Consider the following 13,996-nt stretch of genomic DNA (forward strand, 5'->3'; position numbering starts at 1 on the left):
TTCTTTTCAAACATTAGTCATTTTATTTATTTACTCTTTATCATTTTAGCAATCTTTTATTATTTATTTTTTATATCTCAGTAGGCCTATAATCTGTAAGGTATCAATCTTGTGTTAAAACTGTCTGGGATAGACTATCTATAATATAGCTTTTTTATTTTAGCATTTATTTTCTCAAAATCCTTTTTGATATACATATTCTCTTGTTAGATGATCTTTTTGGAATAAGTCCTCTTTTTTTTAAAACTCTTTTGTTACGCAACATCCCCATAAACAAACGAAGAGACAAACCAACAAACAAACAGAAGTACACATCTTTTTGTCAGAAGGCAGTGGAAACGTTGTCTGTGCCTCAGCAAAGAAATAAACAACCTCCTCGGATTTATTTACTGTATTTATGTAGTTTATGATGCTACTGTACTGTTGGGACTCAGCTTTTTAATCTAACATACAGACCTAAAATATATCATCTCTAAGGTCTTCTAGTATGAATCACTGGCTTATGAAAAGGGGGGATGTGCTAAACGGCAACAGTCTTATCGCTCTTCAGCCACGGTTTGTTTTTTTCTTTCTTTTTTCTCGTTTTTTTTTTTTTAGCTACACTGGCCTCGAAGTCATGTCTTCGTATTGCTGTCGGCTTTTCAAAAAAATCATATTTCTTTCTTTCGGCAACCACGTCTTTTGCTCACAGATTCATTCGTCTCTAACACAGCAGGGATGTGGCGGGGGCAGAAGAACGGCAGGAAATCAACCACCAATACGAATAAAGTTCAATCTAATATATGCTTCTTCTTTCACGTCAAAAAACATCCTTGAAGAGTTTCCATGATGTGTCTGATGTGTCCTACGTCGATTTACACTTTTAACTTGTTCTCGTGAGATTTCAGGAAATGAGCACAACGTCCAAAAACACAAACTGATTCAAGCAAGAAAAGACAGAAATGCTACAAGTACGTTTTACTTCATAAAAGATGTTTAAGTTAAACTCTGACAACCTGGGTTCAAAATTTCTAAAACATTTTCTACCTGAAGGGAAAGTTGTTTTTTTTTTATTGATTAGCTGAGTTGTTTTAGCTGCTATGTGCTAACTCTTAGCTCACCAAATAGTCCTTCAACTGCTAGCTGTTGATCCCAATTTAGCTGGCTAACCCAAACATTGTCTGTTTTAGCCTTTAAGCTAAAACCGTTTCAGTCTTTTTTAACTGCCAATGAACCTGTTAGCTAATTTAAAACACCCTGGTTTAGCTACTGCATTAAACTGTTAGCTAACCTGACTCATTTTTTTTATAGTTGCTTACTGAGCTGTTAGTTTGTTTTAGTTACTAAAATTAGCTAGTGGCTAGCTTTTGTCAATCCAGTAAACCAAAGTGTTGGCTAACCTGAAATACTTCTTTTAGGTGGTTAACTAAAATGTTAGCTAAGCAGACAAAATCTGTTTTAACTGCTTAATTGAACTATTACAAACAGACATATTAGGGTTTAACCACAAAACCAAATTGACTCTACCTCTAGCCACTAAACCAAACTGTTAGCTAGCCTGACCGAATCTGATTTGGCTGCTAAATCAAACTGTTGGCTGAATATCTCAATCGGTTTTAAATAGCTGCTAAACTGAATAATTAGCTAACCTGCCTAGTTGAACTTTTCTAAACTGGCCTTCTAGTTACCAAACAGAACTGTTAGGTAACATTCTCAATTGTTAGGAGCTAACTTGTGTGAAGTTAGCTAACACAAACCATTAGTTAGCATTCGTCAATTTGTTTAAGCTTCCGAGCTAAACTGTTAGCTAACAGCCCAAGATGCTAAACTGAATTTAGCTGGCTTGACTCAATTTGTTTTAGCTAGCCAAAACAAAATGTTAGCTAACCTGACTCAAGCTAGTGCTAAACATTAGGAACAACTGAGTTTAAGTTGTTTTGAGTCAAGCCATTTTAGCTAGGTGGAAACCATTAGCGAACAACTCATGCTACCAGAAGCAGAAAACTGTTACTTCCTTGCTGCTGTTCCATATAACAGCATTAATGAACATTTCAGAGTTTGTGCTCATTTCCTGAAATGTTTTGAGACTGTCTGATCTGACTTCATGCACGGTAACATCAGTCTAAACTGTTGTTTAATGAAAAGCAGGCGTTATACTCTCAACTACGTCCCTACACCTCAGAGCGTGGTGGGGAAAAACAAGGCTACGGTCACACCAGAAACCGGCAGAGCGACTTTTCTTCAGGTGGTGTTGATTCTGTCGATGGTAGCCAGCTCAACAACGAAAACTAAAACACTAAGAATACACCTGCTGCAGGCTCACGATTGACTGCAAGCCATGCTGCGTGGGTCAAAGGTCAATACTTGATTTTTGTCAAAAGAGGATTCTGTGCAAAACTGACCTCACCACCAACTGTGACGACTCTGTTCAAAGAAAAGCTGGTGTGACCGCGGCCTGAGCACAATAAACAGCCAATAAGAATACAAATAGTACATCACCATCAAGCACTCAGTCCGTCAAACCCACCAGGCTCATCAGAGTCAACTTGGTGCAATAAAAAAAAAAAAGGAGAAACTGTCCGTGATGGAAATGAGGCTGAAATGGGCTCAAGGCCTCGACTCGTCTTATTGATTTTAGTGGAGTTTAGCTCAGCCTGGCGTTACACATGAAGACGTGCCTCAGGCGATATGGGATCCCTAATATATAGCCTGATAGTGTGTCAGCACCCAGCAGTCACATAGTGCTGTCTAGGCCTAGCCTACTAAACATCAATAATTCATGGTTGACTTTAATACTGTGTAATTCCACGATTGTAAGCGGGCAAGAATCCATCAAATTTTCATCATTGTCATCATTTCAGCTCGTTGAATATTTCATGTCGTCGACCTCCGGGTCAGGTCAGCGTGTGATTGGATGAGCGGTCCTGTGGGACGGCCTGCAGACGTCCCAGGAAGGCGAACCAGGCCGCCGTACAGTGATGTCGTAGTAAAAATCCATTCTGGGTGTAGTTTTCTGGTGATGAATTCAAACTCAGTCGTATTTATCGAAGAGTAGCTATCACTCTTTTTCTATTTTCTTTTTTTCATTTGGGTTTTTCCTTTTTTTCTTGTTTTTCGCTTTGTGTTTTTATTTTTTCCTCCTCGTTTCTGTTAAAACGCCAGCCAAGTCAGTATGGTGGGCAGTGTGGTTAGGACCAAGGCGAGGCCCCTGGCGTCGGCAGATCTGGGGGCTCCGTTGCCGCCGCCACAGAGTTCAAACAAACTCCCACGGAAATCCAGGTTGCGGGACTCCTTTTTCAGTTTCTCCCAGAGGTCCGTCGCTCCCTCCTGGCAGTCGGCCAGCGCCGTCGTGGCACAGGAGTGGAAGTTATCCCAGTAACTGGCAGGAGAAAACACAGCGAGCATTAACACCACAAGCTCATGACTGCAGTGGGAGGCTGGTTTTTTAAAACTGGATGCAACAGAGCCAAGAGTGGAAGTCATCCCAGAATCTGGCAGCTCAGAAAACACAGCGAGAAAAAAGCTTATGAGGACACAGCCGGTGGAGAAAACACAACTAAAGCAAGTGCAGACATATTACTGCACTGTTTTCTCCATGAGTGCTGGGCAGGAAGATTAGTTTATATAATTAAAAAACCAAATAATAAACCCACTCAAGAGGCTCTCAGCCACAGATGAGTCAAAACTCAGCAGGTCTGAGTCAGTCTTTTAGTTTTAAGTGTTGCTGCCTTTTTCTAAAACAAATTAAACCAGGGAAGCCGTCGAAAATTAAAGCTCAGGTGACTGAATTAAGACGGAAGGAGCACAGGATTAGATACAGTGGATTAATAGAGGCCGGTTCTTTGTGATTAAATCACAACAATTCAAATTAAAATAAAATGAATTCACCTGCTCCAGTTAAAAATCCCTGAAACTTGATTCATCTCTCTTCTCTTTCCCCTCCTTTGTTTCCTCCTCCCTTTCTTTTCCCTTCATCTGTCTCTCATCTCTCCTTGTTATTCTTCCTCTCTTCCCTCTTCCTCTCCTTTTCTTCCAAGATTAATTCTCCACATCCTGTCTTCCTCCTGGTGAAATCTCTCCTCCTTTCCCTCCCTATAGATCCCTCCATCCTCTCCTCTTTCCTCATCCCTTGTTTCCTGCCTTCTTTCCCTCCCTTTCCTTCGTTATTACCTTCCCTCTTTTCTCCATCCTTCACTATCATCTTTACCTTCTTCCTTCTTCCTCCCCCCTTTGTTACCTTCTCTCTTCTTTCTTTCCTTTCTTTCTCCCTCCTTTTATCTTCCTCCCTCTCTTCCTCCCCCTTTCGTTGTTCCTCTCCTCTTCTCTCCATTCCTCCCCTCAGTTCTTCCAGGGTTGATGTTTTATTCATCCTGAAGCATCGTCTATTTTCTGTCTTCTTTTTGTTTTTCCTCTCCTCCTCTCCTCCTCTCCTCTCTCCTCCTCTCCTCTCCTCTCCTCTCTCTCCTCATCTCATTTTTTTTTCCCTTCCTCCTCTCAGTTTAATGTAAAGATGACACCGGCCTGATCACTGATGCACACACACACACACACACACACACCCACACACACACACACACACACACACACCCGTATCTAATCCAATCTTCCAATCTGCTCTTATTGATGTTGACCTTCTGAACCGAGTCGTGTCGATGCTACATCTCTGAGCAATTAACGTGTGTGTGTGTGCGTGCGTGTGTGTGTGTGTGTGTGTGTGTGTGTGTGTGTGTGTGGAGGTGTATTAACACCCCCCCCCTTGCCACGCCTCAACACCGCTGTGATGGAGCTGTCACTGAATTAAAAAATCATGTGTGTGTGTGGAGGAGGGGGTTTCTTGCTGCAGTGTGCCATCTGGTGCCCACCCGGTTTGGATGGTGGGATGAGGGATAAAAGGAGGGTGGGGGGGTCAGCTGGCTAGCAAAGACCCCTGCCTTGCACAGATGCACCCCCACCCTCCCCCAAAAACCTCCATCAGTCTCCCCCCTTAGGATTTGATCTTAAATCACTCATATTATTTCCTGTGTCATTTCAGAGGCCACCGGACAGAAATAGAACAAATAGGCATTAAAATAGAAAATCTAAATAAACAGGCTGCAGCTGCATTAAAACAAATACTGTCTGTTTATTGTTTATTTTTTGTGGCAAGAAAGAAAAATTACAGATTTGTGAGGAAAAACTGACTTCACTGCACCTCAGTTTTTTACAGCATTGGCCCTGAATTAGATTATTTTATGAAGAAAGCGTCTGATTAGATTTAGATTAGTTTTCAGAAAGAAACATGGAAATGTATTTATTTAATCTGACTCTTCTTGGAGGGAAATTGCCTGGATTTGTTGTTGAATTTGCAGTAATACTTGAAGGAGTGCTCTATGTGCTCTAAATGTGATTATACTCTTTATTACTGGATATTCATTTAACAGCAGGTGTCTGTGTTTATCTGCCTGTGCTGAGAAGCTAGAAAATACAGAGAGAAATGATGATATTCTGTCTTTCCAGGTCCCTGTTTCTGCATCAGTCTCCTCGTCCTAAAGGTAAGACCATCTCTGACCTGATATGTTTAAAGGTTTGGAAAAAATAAGAACGTACGTGCAGATCTTGTGCAGGTTCTCCCTGTCGTCCAGGTCCTGGGGATAGTTGGCCATGTTCTCCCCCAGCTGAAGCAGACAGTCCGAGAAACCTTTAAACACCGAGTCACATTGACCAGCACTGACCAGCACCGTCTGCAACACAGAGACTGCAGGAGAGGAGGGGGGAGGAAGGTGAGGAGAGAGAGGAGAGTTTACTCTAAACAGGAATACACGTCTCTGTTTGAAAACTCTTTGCTAGAAAAAGACAGGCCTGTGATTGGCTGCGTCTTCTGTCAGTCATCATATGTGTTTTCCTATTGGACGATCGACCAAACTTTAAAAACATCTGAGTCATAGTTAATTCATGACTTTATTTGTTTTCTGTTTTCCTTTTGCAAACCTCCAAACTTAAAAAAACACTTAAATTTTTAATGTTATTCTTTAGTGTTTACATCACGTCCTACACAGGTAACGTTTGTGCATCGTCTGATAAATCCTTTGGTATATTTCAGTCTGTCAAACTCATCAAACTTTAACTGTGAGCTCAGATTTAAACTGTATATATCTACAGCAGGTGGATGTTATATTTACCTGACAGCATCATCAGCAAATAACAGAAAACATTTCAACCAAAACAGAGACAGGCAGCTTTAATTATACAGTAGGTAAACAGTGATATAAAGAAGGGAAAACTAGAAGATGTCGACAATAACTGTGTGAAAACATGAGAATACAGTGTGTAAAGTTATCTCAATACCAGTTGGTTGCAAAGCCTTGTGGTTGTTGTAGCTGTTAAATGCCAAAAATATAAGGTGTTTTTCAATTTAACTCCATTAAAATGAGTCAGTTTTTGAATGGAGTCTGGTGGAGAGTAGCCTGAAGCTCATGTGACACGGTGCTGCAGCTCTTGATTAAACTGTAGTTCAGGGACCTCCTCTGTGTTAATCTGACACTGATCTATTAATTATTAAAAATCAGCTTTACAACTTCCACCTCTTGCTCTCACTCGCCCACTGTTTTCATGTTACCCATGATGCTCTTCTCCTTCTGAGGCAGGAAGTGCCAAACTCTGTTTCTAACTCTTGATATTTCAGTCAGTTTCCTGGATATCAGAGGTGAACGCTGCTTTTTAATGACTTCTCTTTAACTGATCCACAGTTCAGTGTTACTCTGAACTTTAATCATTAGGATTCTGAAGCTGATATTTTAAGGTCAAACTGTCAAATATTGTTGCTTTAAAGCATCAGATTAACTGAACATCAGCCTCTGAGAGCAGCAACACTCATTCTCACACTCGTCCTGATTTAAACTGAAGCTGAATTTAGTTGAGAAGTGAAACGTCTCTAGACATTTAATGCAGGTTTGACCTTTGACCTCTGAGGCTGTGTGTTCAGCTAAACCCGTGTTAATTGCGTGTGTGTGTGTGTCACCTCCCTAATTCACTTTTACGAGAGAAAACCCGACTGTAAAACACGCCGCGGGTTGCCAGGTCGGACACGCCTCCACACACACACACACACACGTGCACTAACACGACACACACACGCCTCTTTACATGACCTCTGTTAACTCAGCCTGTGTGTGTGTGTGTGTGTGTGTGCGTGGTTCGTTAAGCAGGGGATCAGGCTGATTGATTGGTTTGGATAATAACACGCCTGCTGTCCGGTTCCACTCGATCAAACTGTGGACTAACACAGCGTGACGTGTAGGACGAGACACGGCTGTTAGAGGAGGACACGGTGGGGGGGTGGACGCTGAACTACACAGCTCGTTTACTCAGAAACACCAGTTTAGACGCTTTTTCTGCAGCTTAAAGGCTTTTATTGTCGATTCATGTGACTATATATCTGTTTCTAATGAGCCTCTGACTGTCACTGTACATGAGCAGGAAATAGACTTTTCATGTTGCTAACAGCCTGTGAATGAATTTATCTTTAAATTTACTTCGTTTGGTTCGAGGCAGCAGCTTCATATTTTGTGCCTTTACAAAGTAAAACTTAGAGTAGTTTTTGTCACACGTACACTGAAAATAAAGGCGTGAAATCATTTTATTTTTCCAGTTTAAAGCCTCATAAATCTGATATTTTGACTTATTGCAGCTACAGCTGCTAGAAAACTACTGTAACATGAGTTTAATATATAAAGATTGAAACGATCTGAAATATGCAACTGTAGGTGAAACATTTTAGAAGTTAGAGACACAGAATAATCCCTGAGAATGTTAAGCCTTTAGCATGAAGAGTTCAAATGAACTTATGAACTTTATTTTATTTTTAATGTCATTTCCTTTTTTGAAGCCTCAAAATCTCAGAAACTAAAGAAGATAGAAGCTGAAAGTCTTTCACACTAGTTGTTTGGCACAGTGACATTATTTATGTGAAGATAATTAGTCTGAAAAATCATTTTAACCCTCGTTAAAGCTTCTGATGGGGGGAGTTTTCCTTATCTGAATGGGAGGGTGTTATATGCTGTATAGATTTATATTTGTGATATTTAACTTTATAAATTAGGAGTATAAGTCTTATCAGGGAGAGATCAGCAGGCTGAGGTCGGTGGATCTCAATCACCTGTGGTGTTCCACAGGGCAGCGTCCTGGGCCCACTCCTCTTTCTGTTTTATATTAATGATTAGAGCTGTAATGTCTCTGAAACTGAGACGAAAACCACAAATAGAAACACCCACGATATGGGAAGATGGAACTGTGATATATCCCCAACCCCAACTCCAAACGCAACCCAGTCAAGGTCCAATAAACGTATAAATTACTCCTAAATTTACCACAGAGTAGGAGTGATACTGCGAGGCGCTAAAAGTCAAAGTTAAAGCTGAAACAAATGGATGATTAATTAAAAATGCAATCTGCAGCTCATTTTATTGCCAGACTTTTTACATTTCTCCTTCTACACTGAGGGTTTTATGTGTGTTAATTGAAAATATTCAGGTTTTAAGAGTTTTTCAGACAAAACAACTGAAGACGTCGCTTCAGCTCACAGAGACTGAAACAGACACTTTATTCCTTAATGATTAAAATTAATCAGAAAGGGAAAAGGAAGGAGGTTGACTGATGAACAACTGTATTATATAACAATTAAAAAAGTAATCATTAACATTTTCAGTGTAAAAACAGCTCATGTGTTTCCTGTATGAGTCACTGAATATCTTTGGCAGTTATCAGAATAACAGTATTTATTTTAATCACAGTTTTATTCTTATATAATATTCTAATGACAAATAAAACCTTACATAACTTTATTTGTCTTTAGCAGTGTTCCTTTAATAATCATGTTTTTATTACTCTATAACATCACAGGTGTTTTACTTTATTATTGTATCAGAGTAATAATCTGTTTTCTCTTTATTATGATTGTTAGTGATTGAATCTCTCAGTGCTTATTAGAGTTTATTATAGTAAATTAAAGGTTCATTTTTATCCATTTTAAAACATAACATTTTATTTTTTGGAATTTAATTCAAATGAATGAGCTGATATTTTTATTTTCTTGTTGTTTTCATGAAGTCAAATCACTGTAATGTCTCTACAGCTTCTCCTAATGTTCAATCAGTGTATGAATGAGAGTCAGACCCCCCCTCTCCTCCCCTCCCTCCCCCCTCCCTCCCTCTCCATTGTCTCTCCCACTGTATGTTAGAGGCATTACATCATCTCACACTAACCGGCTGCCATCACTGCAACATGCACCGTCTCTCTCTGCACCATCACATCACCAACGTTATTTCTTTTTAATCAGTCAGCTCCAAACAAGGTCACAAAACACATGAATGAAGCGGACTCACCCTCCTCACCCTCCTCACCCTCCTCACCCAAAACCCATTCACTCCACTTTAATATCCTCAATTTCTGACCGAGAATTCATCATTTTTTAATACATTTTTATTTTGTATTTTTTATTCTTATCAACGTGGATTTATTATTTATTAAAATTTAAATAAAGCTGAGGTTAAATTTAGAGAAACATTTGTAGTTTTATTTTTGCCTTTTTCGCTCGTTTTTTCTGCATTTTCAGGCGCAGAAACGTCGTTTTCCACGTTTCCTTCTTTTCTAAAAAATGTTTTTATGTTTTATGTTATTATATTTATTATATCCACATCATCTGTTCAGAGCTGCTGCAGACCTGAGCCCGTTCTTTTATTCGTTTCGTGTCTTTTATTCCTGCTCCAACATTTCTTTTCTCTTTTTACTCCCAGTATTTCCACCCCTCCTCCACCCGCTCCCTCCATCCTTTTATTTATTCATCTACTCATTTTTATTTTTTGTGTCTTTTCGGGTTTTATCTCTGCGCGAGTGAAACCAGGACAGTCCCATCACACACGCACACGATGGAAGGCGCGCGCACGCGGCACTTTCGTTCACGCCTCCCATCAGCAGGCACGCTCGCACTCATTCACCCCCACCTACACACACACACACACACACACACACACTGTTGCCTGCAGTGCATCGATGCCAGAAGCAGCGTGTTGTAGCTTCCACAGACACACCCACCTCCGACACACGAGGCCATTTTTACGCGCGTAAAAATAACCCCCAAAATTAAAACAATAAAAACCCATAAAGACAGTGAAGCAGGTTTTAACCATCACTGCCAACAACCTGCACAGGAATCCGTTTAAAGATCTGCGCAGTGGATTTATTTTCTCTGCAGACTTTCGATGCCTGATTTTTTTATTTTGTAAAATGGGGCGTTTGGATGTGAAATCTGCTGCAGCAGCAGCGCGCCAAAACCCGCGCTCTCAGCAGCCAATCACAGCGCAACAATTAGAATAAAGAGTAGAAAATAAAATCAAAACAAATTCCAAGTGGAAACAGCAGAAGAAGAGTGAGTGAGAGGGAGGAAGAGATGATCTGGATCCAAAGTAACGAAGGAGGCAGAATCCGCAGGAGCAGGATTTGGACTCAGATAAATGGGGGTGAGAGGGGAGGAGGGGGGAGTGGAAGGGGAGGAGGGGGTGCATTTGAATACAGACCAATTAATCGATTTTATTCGATCCCCTCTCTTGTAATAATCAGTGTGTGTGGAATAATTCAGCAGCTTCATTCGCTCTGGACTTTTATTCCCGCTCCACAGACTCATTTCTCTTCTCCTCCTCATCTGATCCTGCTTCTACTTTTTCTATTTCCAACATGATTCCACTCATTTCTTCCTCCTGGATCCTCTGGACCGTGAATCTCTCTCTCTCTCTCTCTCTCTCTCTAACAATAGCACAGAGGAGGATTCTGCGTCTTGAATAATTCAGCATTTCTCTTCGCCACCATAACACACACACACACACACACACACACCCGTGCAGATTCCTCCTCCACAGCGTCGTTATGCAATGCAACAGCAGAAAACAATCTCCATATTTCTCTTGTTTCAGCTCTGATCATTTTATGTGTCGTTCCTTCCAGATATTAGACGGATCCCGGGGAGGAGCGGGGTGACTCCTGCTCTGTTAACACCCCCCCACACACACACACACACACACACACACACACACACTCCTCGTCTTTGGTTCTGAACCTGAAAACGTGGTTTTATTAAAAAAGAATCGTGCAGGTTTTATTTTCCACCGTGCACGAGGCGGGTGCGCGGCCTCTGCTGCGCGCATGCACACGGAAAATAAAGGACGTTTTATTTCGACCTTGTTCGTGTCTTTTCGTTTCTCCAGCAGCAGATACGTCGAATAGAAATAAAAATAAAACTAAGACCGTGATGAGGCTGCTGTCGGTTCGTTTTTTTTTTTGTGATCCGGCGGGTGTGACAGAGCTGCTGCCTCCCTGCAGCTCCGCACACTGCGGCGAGGAGCTGCACAGCCGGGACAAACCGGGACAAACGGCTCCGGTCCCACATTTTATTGCAGCCGAATTCCTGCTTTTTTTCTCTTAAAATAAAAGACATTAGGAGACATTGAGTCAGGCCTCTGCAGCTGCTCTAACACACCGAATTAAAACATTTAATTTGACTCCTGTGAAACCAGAACTGCTGCTTTTATTTAAACATATTTAAATGAAATGAATTTGTAGTAGAAATTTAAAATAGCAGCGAATATCTCCAGTTTGGGACAGAGAGGGAGGGAGGAGGAAGAGGGGGGAGGAGGAGGGGTGGAAAGGGGGGAGGGTGGAGGGGGGGCATTCCCCTTGTTAGCACACACACATGCACGCTCTCGTGTCACGCACACACTCCGAATGTGAAGTGTAGCCCCGTGAAAAGGCGAACCGCCGCCGCCGCTGCTCACATGCCTCCACTGCTTCATTAAAGCAGCGGAGAAACAAGTGACAGCGACTTTACACATCATCTCAATTTATAGGAACGAATTTAACTTTGTTCACCTGGAAACGACCTGAATGATCTGAGACACTGGAACTGAAGCTCGTGGTTTTTCGCTCTTTTTCAGCAGCAGATCGAACAGAAAATATTAAAAACTGCTTTTTAGAAGCGGCAGAAATAATGAAACACACCTTAAATTATTAGTAAAAATCATAAAGCCTTAAAATGAGCCGCAGCAAACACAGAATATATTTACTGTCCTTTTTCAAACAGGAGAGAAAAAGCGAGAAACGCACAGAGTCACCGCCGCTTCCTTCGTTAGATTTATTATTAATAATTCTAATAATTCTAATAATGATAGTCTGTCTTCACTCACCTATGTGTAGAGCTAGAAAGAGTGCGAGGCATTTGGAGGACCAGGTTACTCCCATCCTCTGCGTCCTCCTCTCACCATGAGAGCAGAGATTCAGAAAGTTGGAGAGCAGCTGAGGAGGAGCCGCACATTCCCCGCGAAAACACCCGCAAAAAAACGGCTACATCCAGCGCCCTCCGAGTCCTCCTCCACCTTCTTCTCCCTCCTCTTCTTCTCCTCCTCTCTTTTCTCTCTCTCTCTTTATTATTCGCGTCGGTTCTTCCCCTCTGTGTGCGCGCCTGTCCCTTCCTCTTGTCGTGCTCGGCTCTGCGCTTCCTGCCCGTTTTTACGCGTCTGGAGAGAAAAAAGAAAAGAGAGAGGGAGGGAGAGAGAGAGAGAGAGAAAGCCCCTCCTCTCTTTCTCTCTCTCTCTCTCACTTACTCACAACCAAGCGGGAAACTGCCCAGACTCTGTAAACCCCCATGATCAGCCATTTTTCATCAGGATATTCTGATTAATAACTGATTTGTTTTTACACATTTGCACCAAAGAAAATCTGCTTCTCAGGCCTCAGCGCCTGTTTTTACTTTATTTGTTTTAACATTTGATCAAACTGCTTTTAATCTTTATGGTGATTAAAGCAACATTATGCTGTTTGACCTTAAAATATCAGCTTCAGACACCTGTTCTACACCTGTGTGTAACTCCCTCTGACTGAGTGTGAACTGTACATCAGTTAAAAAGACTGAGAAGTCATTAAACACCCTGATATCCAGGAAACTGACGGAAACATTAAGAGTCAGAAACAGAGTTTGTTGTGCAGAGGTGGTGATATTTCACATCTTTATTCTTTATCATCCTCAGAGATTTTATTATCACGATCCTTATTCAAGATTAGAAACAAATTCAAAGGTGAAGACGCTGCAGTTTTCTGTCCTGAAGGGTTCAGGTCTTTCTAAACTAATCAAAATAAAATTATTTTTTAAAGCAAAAATGACTGAATATAAGAGGAGACAGAGTGTATTTCTCAGGTGTAATTTATGTTTAATTTTATTCTAACCAGCAGCAAAATAAGATGAAGACCTGATCTGTTAATATATTTTAATGTTCACTGATGTTTGGTAAAATTAGCTGATTAGTGATTAAAGTCATGCTGTGCATTTGTCCAGAGCTGCCCCGTCACATGGACGATGTCCTAAAAAAACATTTAACTCAACCTTAAATAAAATATCTGCACATTTATAAAACATACAACATTTTAAAACAGTTTATCAGTCGGAAAGTCTCGTTTTTTTAGTTCAAAATAAAAATGAACTAAAAAGTAATATTGTACATGATAGTGATGAATGATGTCACAGTGAAATAATCTTTGTTTTTAATCGTGTTTAAAGGTGTTTTAACACAGAAGATGAAACATTTTTATTTCACATTTTTATTCCTGTGACCTTCAAAAGACCAGAAAATAATCTGAGTAAACAGACCTGCTTCTAAAATGTGATTTTAATGTGTTAAACTCAACATTTTCAGGGTTTTTTATTGTTAAAAAAAGCTGTTTTCCACCTGTTAAATGTGTTAATGATAAAATAGTTGTTGATTGCAGTCGTTCAGGTTTGTTATAACAGGAGCTAGTCTGAGGTTTCTGACCATTAAAGCAACATAACGTAACTTCACTGAGCAGCAGCGCCCCCTGCAGCAACGAGGGGTAACGCAGATCAGTGTTTTCATGTCGAGAGAACAAAGTCTATCAGGATAGATTACCCATGATCCTCTGCTTCTGGAGCAGGAAGTGTGTTTGTCTGTAACAAACGCCAAACTCTGCTTTCTGCGTCTTT

General features: G+C 40.8%; 2 protein-coding genes across 3 annotated transcripts in view; one reads left to right on the forward strand and one right to left on the reverse strand.

Moving 5' to 3' along the window:
• Positions 1 to 12,514, reverse strand: nrn1a (neuritin 1a). The gene is made up of 3 exons (XM_018663369.2): positions 12,189 to 12,514; positions 5,566 to 5,713; positions 1 to 3,358 (listed from the first exon to the last, which is right to left on the reverse strand). Exons 1-3 carry the CDS (start codon positions 12,241 to 12,243, stop codon positions 3,130 to 3,132), a joined length of 432 nt encoding a protein of 143 aa, XP_018518885.1. The 5' UTR covers positions 12,244 to 12,514; the 3' UTR covers positions 1 to 3,129.
• The window catches only part of LOC108874826 (coagulation factor XIII A chain), a 24,314-nt gene continuing 15,923 nt past the window's right edge, over positions 5,606 to 13,996 (forward strand). For both annotated transcript variants that reach the window (XM_051069004.1, XM_018663368.2), the window contains exon 1: positions 5,606 to 5,738. The gene's annotated coding sequence lies outside the window, so the exon portion shown is untranslated. The remainder of the gene's footprint in view (positions 5,739 to 13,996) is intronic.

This window comes from Lates calcarifer, unplaced genomic scaffold (genome assembly GCF_001640805.2).
Source record: "Lates calcarifer isolate ASB-BC8 unplaced genomic scaffold, TLL_Latcal_v3 _unitig_5616_quiver_586, whole genome shotgun sequence".
Classification (NCBI taxonomy): domain Eukaryota; kingdom Metazoa; phylum Chordata; class Actinopteri; family Centropomidae; genus Lates; species Lates calcarifer.